Below are 20,057 nucleotides of genomic sequence, written 5' to 3'. Positions count from 1 at the left end.
ACTTTACAATAAACACAGATTTAAAGGAGCATTCCCAGTAAAACATTGAAGTTTAACAGAGATGCTCCTTCCCCTTGGAACCACGCGAACAGCACTCAAAGCTTTTCTCAGCCTACGGGGATGTGGCTGAACAGACAAGTAGAGAGCTTATGTCTGGACCACAGAGTCACATCCCAACTGGCAAACATAATCGCCTGCTTAACACTTTAAAACAGTGGAATAAGATGAGACCCATTTCACAGAAACAGGATACCCAGGACATACTGCTTCAGTGGGCCGTTCCCGATGCTCTGGTAAGGGGAAGGAGCTGCTCAGTTAAACTTGATCATAATCTGGGTAGGCCTATAAGTATACTGCACCAGTACAGCAGTAATACCACAGTGCAAAATAAAACTGCATAGCTGCCAGTCATGTTCAAAACAAATTATAAGTAATGATGCAGCATTATACCTAAAGGTGGTTATAAATAGGTGAGGGATGCGCAATACATAATTTTTATCTGTAGGACCCGTTTAAGGTTGTAACTCAGAGTCCTCCCCTCAAAAAGTCAACTAATTTTAGAACTAAATTTTAAAATCAATTTTAACATTCTGACCATGATCTGCTTCACCTGGGACAGTGTTCGGCTTGTTTTTTCCACTTAATTTAGCCCGTTAATTCAACAAAGAAAAAAAGTGACCGATACTTTAAAATACAGCTTTTAGCATAAATTATGTAGTCCACGTTAAATCAGTAAAATTAATCTCTGCTAAGAGGGTAAGGAAACTCCCTTCCTCTGAGCAGGACAAGTGGCATACAGCAAAGAAGGAAGTACACGATAAGGGGAGAGAAGCCTAGAAATCTTGGGTCTCTTTAAAATGTTGGTATGGGCCCCCCTAAGTTCTAGTTACATCCATGTGTTAAAGTATTATCTTTTCTGAGTACATATAATAATTAGAGGCTTCTCTAATGTGTTTATTTATGTAGTGAGTTTTTAAACTGTAAACCTGGTATGCATCAGAAAACCCACCTAAATATTACCATAGGAAATTAATTTCTCCTATTATGACGGATATCACGCTGTTACTTTCATGTAGCCCATGTACTGTAATGTAAACATGGCAGAGCAGTACAATCATACTACAAGGATGATTATGCTGGTCTCTGACACACACATTCTGATTGAAGAAAACTCCTATCATCTTGCTGGGGACATCACACTGTGTATTCACTGTAAATCTACAGCTGTGAAAAGGGAAATGAAAGCCATTATGGCTGTTTGGAAACATGGCAGTTCTCCACCCAGGATGCTTTACGTTCCTATAGAACCTATCCGGTTGCCACAGCTGTGCTGTTGCTTTCTTCCCAGTGCAAACACAAAAAACGTAGGGCATAAAAATAGATTTTATTACATGCTCTGTTAGAGGGATTACATATTTTAATAATTAAAATTCATTCAGTCAGTCTGGTAGAACCTTAAATACAGCAATGTGCTGAAAGTCCATCCAACAGCTGCTCGACGTACAATGAAGAATAAACCTAATACTTTTTGCAGACCCTCATTGAAGAAGGTCAGATGCCGAATGCACATCCTGACACCTTAGAAAGAGACACACAGGAATGTACGTTTTTCTGTCTGTATATGAGCAGGATAGCAACATTTCAGAACAGTAGGTTTAAAAGAATGGCTGAAACGTGACGCCACTGCGCCATATAATGGATCATTTTTATATGTGCATTTCCCCTGAGGTCCACTTAGCATCTTGTAACAGTCCTGCAGATTGCAAACTTCTTAAGAGGCAGCAAACGGCAGGCCAGGAGATGAGAGCTACATATTGTAATAAAATAAGGGATGGAATTACCAAAGCAAAAAAAACATAACAGCTCAGTATCTATAGATTTTTACATTTCAGAGCTCGGCTTTTAATAAATGTGTTTGTAATAGCCAAAAAGGCACTGCATGGTTTTACTTTATTACCTGCTCAGTGACCTAGTACTGACATAAATAGGCCAAAGCCAGTATTACAGCTTGGTTACCATTGGAATTACGCAGGACACACTAGAATGTTTGAATTTCCCTTGCTATAATAAGGCACTGCCTTTGTAGTGTATGGTCATTAACAGGTTTAAACTAGCAAACGGCCACTATCCACAGTCTTAAAAAAATACAATATTCAAACTGTCAACAGTGACCTCAAAGTAAAGCTGTTCAGACCCCCCCAAAGGAGGCAGTGGACAATTATCTTTGTTTCAAGTCAACTATAAAAAAATAAAAATAAAAAAATCTTGGAGTGGCTGAAGAACATTAAAAATTACTATAAATCCCTTTGGCTTTAACATTTTTGGACTAATTAAAGCATTCTGTTTTAGGATAAAAAGTGAATGGAGAGAGGTTTTGTTGCTAAAGGCACTGAGGCACAGAATATATATGGCGGTAATCAGTGACAGGTAGCCCTATTATCAATATGCTAATTGCACATGACGCATGATATTTCCCATACATGGTCCTAGTAAGAACAGTAACCTATATATCATTGGCTTTGACTTTCAAGTTGGAGTGTGCTGTCCCTCTTACAACTCCCTGCACCACGTTTAAGCTGAATGTGGAGCATCCACCTTGGATGATTCCAGTGTTAGAAATCATAATACAAATAAAATAGGCAATTTGAACTGGCAGTTCTAGGATCATTAATGTTACATGTACATCTCTGTACAGATGTGTTGGAATAATCTTGTTACATAAATAGGATAAAAAAATTCATGGCCATGTAGCATCTTCCCATAATAAGAGCCCGGTTATAAAAAGGCACTAAATGCCAGTGTGTGCCGCCACATGAAACATGAACTGTTATCAAGTCAAGTGCATGGAGCTAAGAATATGCATAGAACAGACATTGTCATGTGGTGATCACTGGGATCAGAGAAGATGGGTTGAGAAAAAAAATGTGCTCAAATATCAGAGCTGTTGCACCCTCTTGTGTCTCAGAGATGTGTTCCCTACATAAACCTCTATTTAAGGTGTCTGATCCCCTATGTGCAGCAAGATATTAAGCTAAAAGTACCTGTGTGTGTCCTTTAATTTATCAGTATCATGGCCTTACACCCTCCTTGTACATGTTACAGCTTGACAAATTCAATGATATGCAGACTAAACAGCAGTGGAGAACTAGAAAAGACAGGTACATGGTACCATTATTAAAAAGGACACTTTCTCCTACTAGTGCACCAACTTAATGGCATTTATAGATCCCTGCATTCACTGCCAACACGCCATCTGGCATGCAAGCCGGAAGGCGTGTGAGCTGTAGCCAGTTTGCTTGGTAAGGGCAGATGAATTTCCCAAGAAATCCTCAATCCGCCCAATCGTGAATTTCCATTTTGTTCCTCTTCCTCTGAGGCCAAAGGCACTGCGAGTGTGAGAAATTTTAAGAGAAAAAAAAATAAAGAGTATTTTAGATATAAAATGTCCCCTGAAAAATCAAGACAAGATGAGGAGCCTCAAGGAGCCCTCAACTGCCCAAGACTTGTATAAATGTCCTCAGAGTAACTGAGCTCCTCGAAGATTGGGATGAGACTCAAAAGTTCTGTGTCTCCCATGTCATCAAACCACGACTGCACGGGTACCTGTAAGAAAAAGCCACTGTGTATTACTCAATAGTGTAACAGTGCCACAAGAAAGAAATATTCAAGTTATTAAAGTAAAAAACTTAAGCCACAGCAACAAGTTGTATCTTTTTGGACCATAAGACCTATTGGAACAGCCATGAACCAAAAAAGGAATATTGCCTTTACTAATAAGTGGGATAAGGCACTCCGCCTACACCTTCCATGGACCACTGCATTCATTTACTAACAGCTGGGAAATCCAAACTTCTGGTGCCTCACATAAGCAGCAAGGATGGCGTGTGTCTATACTCGAGACAGCCCCCAGCTAGACACTACTGTTATTGGAGCACAGTGCAGTTCCAAGGAAGGGAGGTGAAGAGATATATTCACTAGTACAGGCAAGGTGGTCTCCTATCTCATACTGTCGGGCTTGTTTTAATGGAGGTGTAACATATTAGCATTTCATTCAATACAAAGCACTATACATTTTTGAGACCAAAAAATACAGTAATTATGAACCTGCACTTACTTATTTCCATGAGCATTACTACAATTATTTTTCTTCATCAACAGAAGCGTATGGCATAATATTTTGTTTGTGATCTGTTCAATATACAGTGTGTAAAGCACTTTATAAAAAGAATAAAGAAACGCTGACTATTTAGACTCATTGTAAGTGATACCTCTGCTATTTCCTTTTCAATATGTGTATAGCATATTGATGGGATTTATCAAATGCAGTAATTGTGGTTAAATAAAAAGCAAGCCTCCATTGTTGGTAATATACGGGTAAAAACAAGAAATGTACCAACGTCCATGTGGCAGAAATAACTTTTAATCAATGTTCTAAAGCAGCTCTAGACATCTGGTATTGTTAATGGTTTCCTAGCAACTGGCTCTTATTGCTTCTCAATACAATCTGTCAGCAATATTATTGTGCACAATAATTAAAAAGGGAGAGCTTGGAAAATAACACAGACCTGTGCTTTCACAAGTGAAAAACCTTTGCATTTGCAATGCTGGCTGAAAATAATGTTATATACCATACGTTCAAGGTTTAAATGAAGGTGGGGAAAAAAATGCAAGACACAAAGTAGATAAATCAATAGTCTAGATCAGTGTTTCCCAACTCCAGTCCTCATGCACCCCCAACAGCTCATGTTTTCAGGATTCTGTTAGTCATGCACAGGTGACTTAGTCTACTTGGCTGGGTCAGTAGTTATCCCACCTGTTTCCACCAACAGAAATCCTCAAACATGAGCTGTTGGGGGTGCATGAGGACTGGAGCTGGGAAACACTGGACTAGATGTACAGTCAGTGGGCTTTATTCATTAAGGAGCATAAATGGCGATAGGTTGCGTATAATGCGCAGAATTACTCTGTGAATGCCCAGAACTCGACCATACGCCATAAAACGCAGCAACATTTAATCCATCTTCGAGCGCACAGGACCCTTACTACAGCCTGCGATTTCAGGAACAGGAAAGGGAATGGACGTATGCACGTAGTCAATGTACAGTAAGAACACGCCAAACTCAAGCGCACACAGCAGCGTCCGATTCAAGCTTTGGGCATCTCTAAGGTACATGATTGTCAGTCAAATCAATAGCACCAGCTACCGGTCTGGTCTAAGTGCTGATTACTAGTGATGATGGCTTAGTATCTATGCTAGAACATGTGTCTGCAATCAGAAGCAACTGTAAAAATGTATTTTATGTACAGTGGACATTAACAACATCCTAATAAATGTATTTTATGTACAGTGGACATTAATAACATCCTAATAAATGTTTATCATGGGAAAAAAAACACTTTTTTTTATATTTTATCATTAATGACTATTAAATGAATACGTTTTTTTAGTTCTGTGACTCTTTTGTGACTTTATATTCCACATAGGTACTGGATGTATCCTGCAGTGTCCTGTCTAGTAGAGCAGGGCAGACCTATACCCGAATTCATCACCAGACGTATCTTGACATCTGTTCCTTGATGAATACAGACGTGCATATGCCCATTTCACGTGCAGGTTTTTTGTTTTGTTTTGTTTTCTTAAAGCATATTACGTTCGTTTTGTGTGTTTTAACGAATCAGGCCCAGCGTGTCCATTCAGAATACCAGCAATTATGCAACAGAAATAACCCAAGGCTTTTAGAGGATCCAACAATGACACCCATTCCTAGAACAGAGTGCACAATTACTCAAATTGTCTGGTAACAATAAACATCAATGAAAGTTTGTTCTGCACAAGACAAGTCCTGTTATATTTAGGTTGGCAGAGACATAGAAAGAGACTGCCACTGCTAACTTGACAGACACAACTATCACCTTCTCTGGGGGCTGTAGCAGTAATTAATGGGTCAATATTTAAAATCCCTTCCTCTTTATCCCTCACTATATGTTTATGCAATAGGCAATTGAACCAGAAGGCATGTACCGATACAGGTAATGGTATATACAGTGTCCTTAAGGGCTAATTCAGATAACAGACCAGAATGGGACTGTGCGGTTTGATCATACAGACGGTGTTCACTACAGTGTGAACATAGGTGTAAACACTTACTGCATTTTCTGGATGGAAGATATAGGATGCAGGCGAGTTGTCTAAAATGATAGTTTTCTTCAGGTCTCTCCCCAAACGGCTCAAGTCTTTGACATAACAGCCCTGGTGGAAGACACAAGCTTCCCTGAAGAGACGGGAGCGGAAGACCCCTTCCTTGTCTAGAAGATCTGTCACCGGATCAGCGTACTACCAAGAAATATACATGTTAGAATGTTATGTCTATTTGTCACCATAACAACCTAAACCTTATTATTAAAGTACATGATGCAAACTTTAATGACAAATGGTTAAACAGGCTTGTAAACTGCATAGAAAGCAATGGTGCATAGCTGAAGAGTGCCCATGGACAAATTGAGAGAGTCCGTACGGATGATAATCAGTTTAGAATTAAAAACGACAGAGTTGGTATCAGACTTACATATAGGATGTATTGTATTGTAAAACACTAAATTACTAATCAACTGCTTGACACAACTAACTTTCCCAGTTTTACAGGATACTTACATCACTGCTCTGCGCTCTTGCAGTACCCTGCTGCTCCTGCCTATCCTACGCTCAGTCTGTGGCTGAGGCAGTAGAATCGCAACACCTCCATAATCAAAACAAGATCTGCCCTCATACAATGACACAAAATGACAGGTCATTCATTGTCTCCCTCAAGGTCAGCACACTCATCTCCTGAAATGATCTATGCTCCTTTGAACACTCTGGTTACCCAATTAGCTACAGGATGTTATAACTCAAAACTTGGTTACTGAAAAAATGGTTAACAGAATGAACGGACATGGCATTGAAGCATGAGGATCATAAACCGGTTTTCTCCTTACCTTGGCAAGACTAGCAGTAAACAGAACACATTCGTAGAGCTCTCCCATTCTCTCCAGAAACTCATCCACATAAGGCCTCTTAAGAACGTACACCTGATGAGGGTGGAAAAGGTATAACAGAGAGGGGCTTCTTACTATTGCAGCACCTTGTACCAAAACCAGCAATATGGGTTCATCCAGATTTCAAACATACAGATATTGTATTCCCATGCCACTCATGCGGTTAATCTACTGTTCTATTAATAAATGTATGGCAGTCTTATCATTAGATGTTGTGTTGTACATAATAAATAAAAAGTTACCTTTATCATGATCATTCAGTATAACCCAACATAATAAAATGAACTATAAAGTTGTATCCCCACTATTAATAAAATATAGTCTACAAGTCAACATAAATGGTGGTTAGCCCAAGGTGGGTGGGCAGGACTATACGAAGGGACACCTTATATACATTAGATCTCAATTTTACACTGACTCTTACAGTGCTTCTTCAGGCTGTAAAACGCTCTTCCGTTGATACGATTGATGCCTAAATAATTTCAAAATTGAATTTACCAGGAGGGTTCGGTGCAAATTAAACTGCTTCCTGAAACAAGTAATCAAGAGTAGGCCGCGCTGTGAGGAAACAGCCTATCCTGGATTACTTGAACCGGGCTGCAGCCATGTTTTCCCAACACCATCTATCAGCAAGGCAAAAAGAGAATTTATTAACAAAATACAAGACAAAAACTAGTGCTCTCTTACCTGATGTATAGTCCCCTCAATCTCCACCGGTACTATAAAATCTGCATTGCTGATTGGCTAAGTAAATAAATAAGAATCAATGCATTAAAAGAACAATTACAGACAGACATTCTAAATCTATCCTGATTAAGATAATCCATTGAAAAATGCTTCTCTTCAGTAGCAAAGCCCTGTTAACTGGGCCAAAGTGTAGTATATGTGATCTGATCAAACGACTGAGTTTCATGATGTGCATGACGTCATTTCTATGCTGATAACACACAAAGTGGTTACTAGCTTGTAAATGATCTACAACTTTCATTTTAGCTATACAGTAATGCAGTGCACAGCTTGCGTAAGCCTTACCTTAAAAGAGCTATGGACCAAGGTTTCATCCAAATCTATCACCATGCATATTTTTCCAGTATCTTTTGGCGTTACCTCAGGGAGCAAAGAGGTGCCTGGAATCTGAAAAATACACAATATATTAACTTTTCCCTGTTATTTACAAACATTTCATACAAAGACTTGCTCAAATACAGTACATGACTCAGCACAATACTAGTATAATAATACTAATCAGTTTAAAGCAGTGGTTCCCAAAGTGTGCGCTGTGGCTCCTTGGGGTGCTGTGGAAATCTCACAGGGGTGCCAGGGCCGAGGGGTAAGCAAGTCGGGGGACTACTTGGTAATTATTTTGGCTTAGGGGTGCCTTGAAATAATTATGGAGACCCTAAGGGTGCCTCGAACTGAGAAAGTTTGGGATCCACTGGTTTAAAGTAAATAACGAGAGGGAAGAAAGACAATAGCAGAACAGGCTGTACTAAAAGGACCTTTAAAGCGACTATCATTCCTGTTCCACTTGCACGAAACATGCAACAAAAACTGGTCTGAAAACAGCAATATGTTTGTTTGTGAAAACAAGAAGCATAAATTCAGATGAGTAAGGCTAGGCACACACTACAGGTTTTTCGGCCAATCATTGGGCCAAACACCCCATAAACGACTGGCCCAATATCACATTAGTACTGACAGTCGTTTCATTTGGCTGTTCATTCTATATAAAAAAATCTCGTTCCAACCGCCTTCCAAACCTGTAGCGTGTATGCACTCACATGACTGTCTGCCCAGAGAGAGAGAGATAGGGAACTTAGAGGGAACCTGTCACTGTGTCTGTGCTGTTAAATGGAGAGTGCTGGAGGTGGATTAATTTGTCCATTAGTTCTGAGACTGAATATTTTGTCTCAGAGCCACAGAAGCTAACAAAATTTATAAGGACATTATAATCTAAATGCATAGTGTGTACACATGAACTGGCAGACTGATTGGAACTTCAGTCATTTGTAAAATCGTTAGGGATAAACAAATTGGTCGAAAGTTTTTGCAGTGTGTCTCTAGCCTAACTATGGTGAAAATTGGTGCACTTCTTATATTTAAACTGGGCTAGCCACAAAAGAAAAGAAATCAGAATTAGTGCCATAAACACCTCATTTGTTACCTACGACAAAATAAATGTATGGATTTCACATAGATGACGCAAATCAGTGTTACTAGCCTTGGTCCTTATATTGTTAAAGTATTTCCTAAAAATGTACTGTATATACACAACTGTAAAGGCATTTGTAGTAAATAAAATGCTTTGCTTTTGATCACAGTCACAAATGATTTAACAATACTGCCTATTTTTGTGCATGTTTCATTGAAGAGGTATGTGCTACTTAATAAACCAGCAGGACTTAAATATTTACAAATAGGAAGCGATTCCTTTATAAAAGGTATGCTCACTCTAACTTTCTGATACACAGGGAATTTTTTTCTATTATTAAACAGTCCTAATTCATCCTTATAGATAAAAAATGGTTTTACAAATACAGGAAGACAGCACTTCAATTATCATTGGTCTTCATTTTATCTACCTGGAAAGGATGAAAGAGTGGGCAGAGCTAGCCGGGATTAGATCCTGCGACCTGCAGGTCACACAGATGCTTCCAGGCAGGAGTCTCAGCTGGCTGAGCCACCTCTTCGGTCCCATTGGCTGAAGCATTAAAAGTGCAGGTGGAAGAAGCTTATTGGTGAAGGTGCATTTCACAAATTAGTTTCTTGAGATTTACGAACTATGCATAGAACATGAAAATGAGAACAATAATCCAGGGACAGGATTGAGAGTTAAAATAAATGGAATATTACAAATATAAGAAACTTCTAACTCTTTGCGAGCTTCAGTTTTACCATGTCAACATGCAATGCTTACAGTAAAAGAAATACATGTTTTGGGGCAATTTGGCTGACTGCATTATAATGGAGGATAGACAGTTTTCAAAAACCCTGAGACTGACAAGAGGAGAAAATGCAACTTGCCCCAGCTGTTAGAGAGCTCCTTTGAAATCACAGTCTGTTCTCAGTAATCAGCTTATAACCCACAGCTGTTTTCACAAAAAGCATCCGCTAAAGTCTCACGTTCTACCCAGGAGTCTCCGTTACGCCACTTTAACCTTTGTCTTCTGGGACAGGTAGAGCAAAACTGCAAAACCTGGAGATCCACTTAGTGTTCCTCAGAGTGTCACAGGCGTTAAAAAACCCTGCTAGTTATGGCACACAACAAACAATGTAGAACGTTAGAATTGTGTTGCCTTCCCTGTAGCATGGTATACTTAGAGTAGTCTTCCCATATAATTCCTTCCAGTTTCACTAAGTGTGAACACTTGTAAACACTTAAGGCAGCTCCAAAACTGACGCAAAACAAAGTGAGTAGGCACTTGTCAGAAACGTTGTGTACAGGTCCTTTTGCTTACGTTACTGTTTAGATTATCAGGGGCAAAACAATTACAAATTATTGCCCACGTGTACAAGTCACAGCCTGAGCATCAGAATCCGTAAGTCAGGATTAAGGTTTTTCCAGTGCTAAACAGTTTACCCATCATTTAAGCAACGTCTGTCACGTGTCTGTCAGTACTATAAACAGAGCACCACATTATGGTGCCTGACCAGAAAGCCAACAATGATAATAAACTATGACGATATGTAATTAGAATATTCAGGGTCGCTCAGGACCTGCAGAGCTGCTGTAAAAACCCAGCATCACCTGGCAAGATCGGGGCTTATGAAGATCTAGGGCTCATTCACTCCAGACAGCTTTTAGTGTTGGAAATACTGTTACTCTGAAAATCAGTCTGCTTACGTAACATAGCTTCAGCAGATGAGCTGAAAGTGTAATTAGATTCAGGATTGTTTGCGCTATTCTTATTTAGAAATACTATACAAATGAGCCAATTAAGAAGACCCCTTTTCCATTAATTATTTTGTAAATCAATGTAGCATAGCATCATTTATAAGTTTTAGCTTTACTATTCAAAAAGCCTAATCTCCGGGAACCTTGTCTGTGTCGGACACTTACTTAAAATTCAACCAATCCTCAACCCCTGAAATCACATGAAGGATATGTCACTTCTAACAATCAGGTAGCACGGGACTCTACCTCCAGGTCAGTTACTTTACCCCATGGGCATTAAATGATGTGTGAATAAGAACACCATGACACAAAGAAAAAGGATACGTACCTGGTAAAACTGATACTGGAGACACTGGAGCAAATCCGACTGAAAGAAAGGGTGACATTTCAGAAATAAGCTATCCATGTTTGCTTAGGATGCACCACTAACTAGTCCCAAAGTCTACCACAGCACAGGTACAGGTGTGTGGGAATGCTGGTCAGATAGGTCAACTCACATAATAGAAGCTGGATGGCACGGTTGACTAGATAAATACATGAGAAGAAAATAAATATTTTGGGTTGCAAAATGGGTGACAGATGACACTTATCCTACTAATGCAACCAAAATGAAATATGGAAAATGAGAAAAAAAAACTCCCTAGAAATAACAGTACAGCCAGAAAAACAGTGCATCGCATCTATATCATTATGGGTGATAAAATTACTGCTTTGTTCAACTACAACTTCATGAATGCTATAGGATGCCTGGGTCCTTCTTTGAACATACCTTTGGAGTGGATTGTGCTTCCTCCTTTTGGGTGGGAGGATCACCGGAGCCCCCTGGTCGGTTAACATTCTGTGCACTTAGGCAACAGAAAAGCGCCTTGAAGATGCTCCGACTTCTAGGCTTCTTTGGTGAGGACCTGGACACCAGTCCTGCAAGAAAAGAACAACCAGATGAATATTATTTCACCAGTGAACCATTACAACCTTTGTTACTTTCCTTTGTGTACACTAGAGGGCGCTTTACTGCATATCATCAATGTTCACTTTCTAGATAGCCGATTGCAACCTTCAGAACTTTGGTTTAGAAGACTGAGCTAAATTTCTAACAATGTTCAGCCAACCAATGTTCTTCAAAACCTGGAGATCTGACTAATGTATATTCCTGTTAAAGAGACTCATTCACCTTGTTTCAAATAAACTCTCACAAAAATAAGTAGTGACTCCCATTTTGTGCTATGTGCTGATAACCTGCAACTCATTTGTAGCACAGCGTCTTGGAGGCATTACTGTATGCACTGGAATAACGAGTGTATTTATGACATAGCATCCATGGACCACGACAGTAAACATTCCCATAAATTGAAGAACCTCACATGTATAGTTATAATAAATACCACCATATGACCACTTGGGGGCATCTGAGCACTGATTTTATGTTCCTCCATTTTATCACCTGTAATCGCAAGGAGGACAGGATATTCTAATATAACACATTTAAACTCAGTAACCTCACTTGAAATGATCTTATAATAAATTTCCAGCACTTCAGGAACTCAAAGCTGTATAATAAAACTCCCAGCTTACATTATATATAGAATAATGAGTAACAATGTTACCCACAGTATCTGTCTGCAAGAGTGGAATCAAATTCGGCTGTTCGTTGAATAAATTGGAAAATGAATTAAAAGCCCATATTTCCATGTGGGTTTCTGGAAAAACAGGGTCAATGCAGCTAGACATAACAAGCAGTACATTCCATAGACTTACATTATCGCTGTGTATATGATATTGTACAACAGTACAATATACCTGAACAGTTGGGAAATGTATGAAGCGATAAAACTTGTGCATACTAGCCAAACGTCAGCCCAATCTTTGTGTAATCACTATTCTTAGTCTTAAGCAGGGTACACACTACAGGGTTTTCACTCAATTATTGTGTCAATAACACAATAAGCGACTTTTAGATCCGATATCGCATTAGTGTGTATGCTTCCACAATCATGTTTCAAAGCACATCGTATCGTTTCATCTGAATTTACTAACAAATACTATCAATGAAGGAACGATGTTGGGCAAATGTGGAAGTGTGTGCACTCACGAGCAGTAGTTAGATAGCGTGTGCTTAGTCACCATCTATTCAGCTTCAGCAGATGGTTATGACAGATCTGAAGATAAATCAAGTAGGTGCGTACACATAAATCGGCATGCTCATTGGGACTTTGTCAGTAAAATGGATACAGAAATCGCTTATGCAGTAATTTTATATAGTGTGTACCCAGCTTTAGGTAGTATACCTGTGAATTGTAGTGACTGACTACACAGTTTAATAAACAAATCTCTCTGTGCTTTAGCAGACATTGTTAAACAGGAGTAAAGCTGGGTACACATCTATGCAATTATCGTGTAGATCACACGATTCACAAATGTTTGTTGAGATATTGCAAGATTGTGCATCATACCAAAAGTAAGATAGCATGTGTGTACCCAGATTAACAATACAAATGTTTGCCACAGTAACTGGATTTAAATAAACCAGGATATTTGGGCAGCTTCTTTGCACTTTTGTGTTAATAGGAGACTATGCTATTTGGCTAAGTACTTGTCACGCTTTATCACCACCACTGCCCGGGCCGTATACCATGAGCTGCAGAAGTCAATCTGCTGTTGTGACCATTTCCAGATATCCAATACAACAGAAGCCACATTATGGAGAATAAGATCGCACAAAATAAAAAGCGTATCTCATGTCAGTAAACTCCTTCACATTAACAATCAGATATTTAGGTCATCCTCATAGGTCATACGTATACATATATATTAAAGCATCTAGTGGAATAGTTCTGTTAATAACCCTGGTTGCTGTCCCCAGATATTTAAGGCATTTTAAGCTCAAAAATGAATTTGCTGAGCAGTGTCTAGAAAAGAGTAATCCACAAACCGGACACTGATTTATAGCTTCTGTGTACAGGTTTGAGCACATTTATGAGCTCTCAGTTTGCTATCTAACATTTTTCCAAGTCTCTTTTGGACCGCTCCCCTTATGTCATCAGACCAGGCCCATGATAACATCAAACCTACCGCTGGCACCAGATCATTCCCTCACACCACTATACTGGGAGACAATATCACACTCGGATAAGAATGCCATAGAAGGAGATATTGGGATTGTGATCTTTCTAGGAACTAGATAAAGCCTAACATTAGTAACATTTTTTATATTCTTTTCTATATATTTACATTATGCACATGTAAAAGGTTAATGCAGTTAATACTAATTTTGTCACGGAAAATGAACTATCGAAACAAAGTTATTGAAGATGGTCAAAGATCAAAAGAGGTGAGAAAACATAGATTTGTACGAGGGCTCGGCCAGCTTCCAAGATGAAGAACATTCGTTAAAAGAGAAGCGTCATGTCTCCACCTTGCAAGTAGAGTCTTAGAGAAATTATAGCCTCTCACAAAACGCCGTATGTCTTTCAAATGAACCATTCAATTACAATTATATGAATTGCATTTTTTTATTATTATTATTATTATTATTATTATTATTAAAGGGAGTTTAATGTTTAGTTAGAGCAGATTCTCATTATGGAGAAATGAAAAGCATTATTATATTCAATAGCACTAATGAATATTGTGTTGTAAATTTATAATGCAGACAATGTGGGCAGCTTTGATTCAAACTGAAACAGCTGAAGTTCAAAATCTATGGTGTAGTGGTGCCTTCCACTCTTTCAATAGGGTTAATGCCCATAAAACCTCTGCTGGTCACTGCCATTATTACACACAATGCTGAAATTGCCCCAACCCCCCATGAATACCAGAGGAATTTTTTCTGAACAGAAAAAATAAAATGTAATACTATGTGCAAAGTGTGGAAATTGACAAAACATGCCCTACAAACTTTGCAGCCTAATTGTGAAGCATATGAAAACAAATCTGAATATTTAGAGGAAAGGCACCAAGCTCAGGCTTGTAGAGTTACAACCAGAACGGTAGAATATGGGATTACATGGTGACATCTGGGGCCTTGCTCTCAGTAAACACGTACAGAGCAGTTGTGGAATTACCCAATATTTCCAATGAACTGTACTGTGCCCAGAAGCTAAAAGGGGTTCACCGGTTGTCCTTCCTTGAACCACTTTTGGTAGGTACTAACCACTGCATACCGGGAACACCCCACATGACCTGCCTTTCTGGAGATGCTCTGACCTAGTCTAGCCATCACAATTTGGCCCTTGTCAAAATCGCTCAGATCCTTACACTTGTCCATTTTTCCTGCTTCCATCACATCAACTTCAAGAACGGACTGTTCGTTTGCTGCCTAAAATAACCCACCCCTTGACAGGTGCCGTTGTAATGAGATAATCAATATTATTCACATCACTTGTCAGTGGTTTTAATGTTGTGGCTGATCGGTGAATGTATCCACATAGGCACTGTATAATTAGGGTACTGCTAAGTGCACCAAGTGCAACACTGAAGGAAGCCTCTTAGCTATCCGTCACTCCCTGTGAGAACAAACTACCCTTCTGCCACCCTCGTTAGCCCTTCTAATAATGGACCCTGTTATTTTCTCTTTGGCTTACTTATCCAGAACACCCACAAAGCTCGATGGCCTTAGGACTCGTAAATACGCGCATTAATATCATGCATTCAATCCGCATTCTTGAAGAACGCTAAATATGTTTTAACTCTGACAGCCCCATTTGAGTACACTAAGCTCCAGGGGGCTCGGAGACCAAGTATAAGATTTTGTATACACTTTAAACAGGAACAGATTTTAACGCCCATGTCAATGGAGCCTTACAGGAATTTGTTTCCTACGAACCATGATACCTGTGCGATTTAATAGCAACAGTAGTGCATACAATTTATGTGCATTTTCTTTCATATCTAGTGCTTACAGTATAAACAAACAGGAATTTTCTTTGTTCTTGCCAAGACAGGCGGTATATAGTCACCATTAAATGACTAACAAAGACACACAGAAAGCATAGGGAGTAACAGCTTCAAACCTGACTAATTACTTGATATACTATATATATCTCCATTGTAGTAAGACCCTAATTATAGGCCACAGCTTCCGTTTTTGGGAGTTTCTACCTTGTAAGTTCTTCTGAACAATGTTCTTTTCACTAATAAATAATTCCTGGCCTGCTCCAATCCTTTTTATTTTATTTAATATCTTGCATCCATTCATTCTGTACATTAACCGACGCAGGGCAAATTCATTCCACTTCTATATGTTTAATAAATTTTAACTTTATGGTCAATTTCCTTGTAGGAACATGAGCTGCTGTCCAGTATATAGTAAAACAAGCGGTAAATTGCGTATGCTTCCGTAGTACAAGCCAGAACGTAAAGCGTTAACGGATACCTAGTGATGTTTCAAACAGCAGAACACTTACATGTTTTTTGTATTTAATTGTAAATGTATGAGCCATTTATGACCCATTAGAGGAGTTTAACAATACAGATATATAGAGGAGAGGGACAATTTTGCAGGATACAGGGTTACAGGCAGTGGTTGAAGTGGACATTTAGAAGAAGTTGTGGTATGAAAAATGTAAAAGAAATGTAAGTGAATGGAATTTAATAGATTTACAATGAAGGTGTAGGAGAAGTGGCGATAAGGCATACCACTGTATACACCCCTACTTCCACCACTGTATATATGTATAATGTAAGTGACTAGAATGTGATAGTGTTACAGTGAAGGCAGTAGGAGAAGTGGTGGTATGGCATACTACTGTATACACCTCCACTTCCACCACTGTATATATGTATAATGTAAGTGACTAGAATGTGATAGTGTTACAGTGAAGGCAGTAGGAGAAGTGGCGGTATGGCATACCACTGTATACACCCCCACTTCCACCACTGTATATATGTATAATGTAAGTGACTAGAATGTGATAGTGTTACAGTGAAGGCAGTAGGAGAAGTGGTGGTATGACATACTACTGTATACACCTCCACTTCTACCACTGTATATATGTATAATGTAAGTGACTGGAATGTGATAATGTTACAGTGAAGGCAGTAGGAGAAGTGGTGGTATGGCATACCACTGTATACACCCCCACTTCCACCACTGTATATATGTATAATGTAAGTGACTAGAATGTGATAGTGTTACAATGAAGGCAGTAGGAGAAGTGGTGGTATGGCATACTACTGTATACACCTCCACTTCTACCACTGTATATAGGTATAATGTAAGTGACTAGAATGTGATAGTGTTACAGTGAAGGCAGTAGGAGAAGTGGCGGTATGACATACCACCATATACACCTCCACTTCTACCACTGTATATAGGTATAATGTAAGTGACTAGAATGTGATAGTGTTACAATGAAGGCAGTAGGAGAAGTGGCGGTATGGCATACTACTGTATACACCTCCACTTCTACCACTGTATATAGGTATAATGTAAGTGACTAGAATGTGATAGTGTTACAGTGAAGGCAGTAGGAGAAGTGGTGGTATGGCATACTACTGTATACACCTCCACTTCTACCACTGTATATATGTATAATGTAAGTGACTAGAATGTGATAGTGTTACAGTGAAGGCAGTAGGAGAAGTGGCGGTATGGCATACCACTGTATACACCCCTACTTCCACCACTGTATATATGTATAATGTAAGTGACTAGAATGTGATAGTGTTACAGTGAAGGCAGTAGGAGAAGTGGCGATAAGGCATACTACTGTATACACCTCCACTTCCACCACTGTATATATGTATAATGTAAGTGACTAGAATGTAATGTTACAATGAAGGTAGTAGGAGAAGTGGCGATAAGGCATACCACTGTATACACCTCCACTTCTACCACTGTATATAGGTATAATGTAAGTGACTAGAATGTGATAGTGTTACAATGAAGGCAGTAGGAGAAGTGGCGGTATGGCATACTACTGTATACACCTCCACTTCTACCACTGTATATATGTATAATGTAAGTGACTAGAATGTGATAGTGTTACAGTGAAGGCAGTAGGAGAAGTGGCGGTATGGCATACCATCGTATACACCCCCACTTCTACCACTGTATATATGTATAATGTAAGTGACTAGAATGTGATAGTGTTACAATGAAGGCAGTAGGAGAAGTGGCGGTATGGCATACTACTGTATACACCTCCACTTCTACCACTGTATATATGTATAATGTAAGGGACTAGAATGTGATAGTGTTACAGTGAAGGCAGTAAGAGAAGTGGCGGTATGGCATACTACTGTATACACCTCCACTTCCACCACTGTATATATGTATAATGTAAGTGACTAGAATGTAATGTTACAATGAAGGTAGTAGGAGAAGTGGCGGTATGACATACTACTGTATACACCTCCACTTCCACCACTGTATATATGTATAATGTAAGTGACTAGAATGTAATGTTACAATGAAGGTAGTAGGGGAAGTGGCGATAAGGCATACCACTGTATACACCCCCACTTTCACCACTGTATATATGTATAATGTAAGTGACTAGAATGTGATGTTACAATGAAGGTAGTAGGGGAAGTGGCGATAAGGCATACCACTGTATACACCCCCACTTTCACCACTGTATATATGTATAATGTAAGTGACTAGAATGTGATGTTACAATGAAGGTAGTAGGAGAAGTGGCGGTATGGCATACCACTGTATACACCCCCACTTTCACCACTGTATATAGGTATAATGTAAGTGACTAGAATGTAATGTTACAATGAAGGTAGTAGGAGAAGTGGCGATAAGGCATACCACTGTATACACCTCCACTTCTACCACTGTATATATGTATAATGTAAGTGACTAGAATGTAATGTTACAATGAAGGTAGTAGGAGAAGTGGCGATAAGGCATACTACTGTATACACCTCCACTTCCACCACTGGTCACAGGTTTCTGATTGCAAAAGTGACATTCCAAGGAGACACAGTATCCTACTTTACTGCGTTGTTTGCTATACATACACTAGCATATTAACTTACTAGCCTCTATCAAAGCATAATGTATCTTCTAGAGGGAAAGTATACCTTAAAATCCTATAACTGCTAACGACAAGACAGCTCGGACATGATAATGTAGCAATAACTAGAATAGAAAAGAAAAAAAACTCCCTGCATTTTCTTCATAACAAGAAGCATTACCCTGAAGGGGGACAAGACTAATCAGGCAGGTATGGAATGTTCTCACACACACGCACAGATATTATTGGCAAAACAACCACAAAGAGCAGCTGGAAAACAATAACACCATATTTGATTATCCATCTACAGAGCATTGCACCAGCAGGTCAGCCGCTCCATGCTCCGTTTAGCACCTTATCAGGAAGAGACGCAGCGTCTTCCTACATCTTACTGCTGCTGCATGGAACAGACAACCAGTGATTTCTCAAAAGCAGAGAGGAAGGAACCAGTAATATACACGAAAACACATGTGAAAGCTAATTCTAATAGTAAAACACAATAAAATATGCCAGAGTTTCATGGGCTATAAATATGGTAAATCCTCGTTATTTATACCCGTGAAACACTTTATATCCAATGATGGTGTGTAAGTGAGCCAAACATGTTTATCCGTACATATACATTTATGTAAACTGGTACACTGGTCGCTGCCTAAGAAAAGGTGCTGTAAGCCATGACAACCAGACGTTAGCTATCATTTCCTAAACTATACTACAAAACTGACAATCTGATTGGTTGGTCAATGTTACAGCTTATGTCCAGAGCCCCATTTTCAAACGTCCCCCAAAGTTTTCTTTTTGCATCTAGAAACTTTTTCTCTTTTTGTTTTACTTCTTTGGCTTTTGAGCTGCATTTAAAGTTACTATAGCTCTACTTTTTCATTTTGTATTTCTCTATGTAAATATTAAGGGATAACTGTATAAAATATTTTGTTATATGACTTTTACCTAGTTTATACGTTAGTCATACTTGCCAACTCTCCCGGAAAGTCCGGGAGACTCCCGAAATTCGGGTCAGTCTCCCGGGCTCCCGCGAGAGCTGGCATTTCTCCCGCAACCCGGATTTCCAGTGTTAAAATGGCGCGATTCACCGAGAATCACATCAAATGATGCGATTCTCAGTGAATCACGCCATTTTGGCCCCGCCCCGCTTCCTCCCGTCC

At 39.2% G+C, this 20,057-nt stretch overlaps 1 protein-coding gene across 2 annotated transcripts in view; it reads right to left on the bottom strand.

The window, feature by feature from the left end:
• Positions 1 to 1,365: 1,365 nt before the first annotated feature.
• Positions 1,366 to 20,057, bottom strand: part of CTDSP2 (CTD small phosphatase 2) — a 34,300-nt gene continuing 15,608 nt past the window's right edge. The window contains exons 2-8 of one of the 2 annotated variants that reach the window (XM_075199326.1): positions 11,700 to 11,848; positions 11,259 to 11,297; positions 8,068 to 8,169; positions 7,723 to 7,779; positions 6,976 to 7,068; positions 6,149 to 6,334; positions 1,366 to 3,603 (exon numbers count right to left, since the gene is read on the bottom strand). In XM_075199326.1, the coding sequence (XP_075055427.1) occupies positions 3,478 to 3,603; positions 6,149 to 6,334; positions 6,976 to 7,068; positions 7,723 to 7,779; positions 8,068 to 8,169; positions 11,259 to 11,297; positions 11,700 to 11,848 (752 nt within the window). In that variant the 3' untranslated portion in view covers positions 1,366 to 3,477. The remainder of the gene's footprint in view (positions 3,604 to 6,148; positions 6,335 to 6,975; positions 7,069 to 7,722; positions 7,780 to 8,067; positions 8,170 to 11,258; positions 11,298 to 11,699; positions 11,849 to 20,057) is intronic. The other variant, XM_075199327.1, reaches the window with a different exon arrangement.

This window comes from Mixophyes fleayi, chromosome 2, assembly GCF_038048845.1.
Source record: "Mixophyes fleayi isolate aMixFle1 chromosome 2, aMixFle1.hap1, whole genome shotgun sequence".
Classification (NCBI taxonomy): Eukaryota; Metazoa; Chordata; class Amphibia; order Anura; family Limnodynastidae; genus Mixophyes; species Mixophyes fleayi.
Note: the sequence above shows the minus strand (reverse complement) of the source record. Positions and strands in the feature narration are given on the sequence as shown.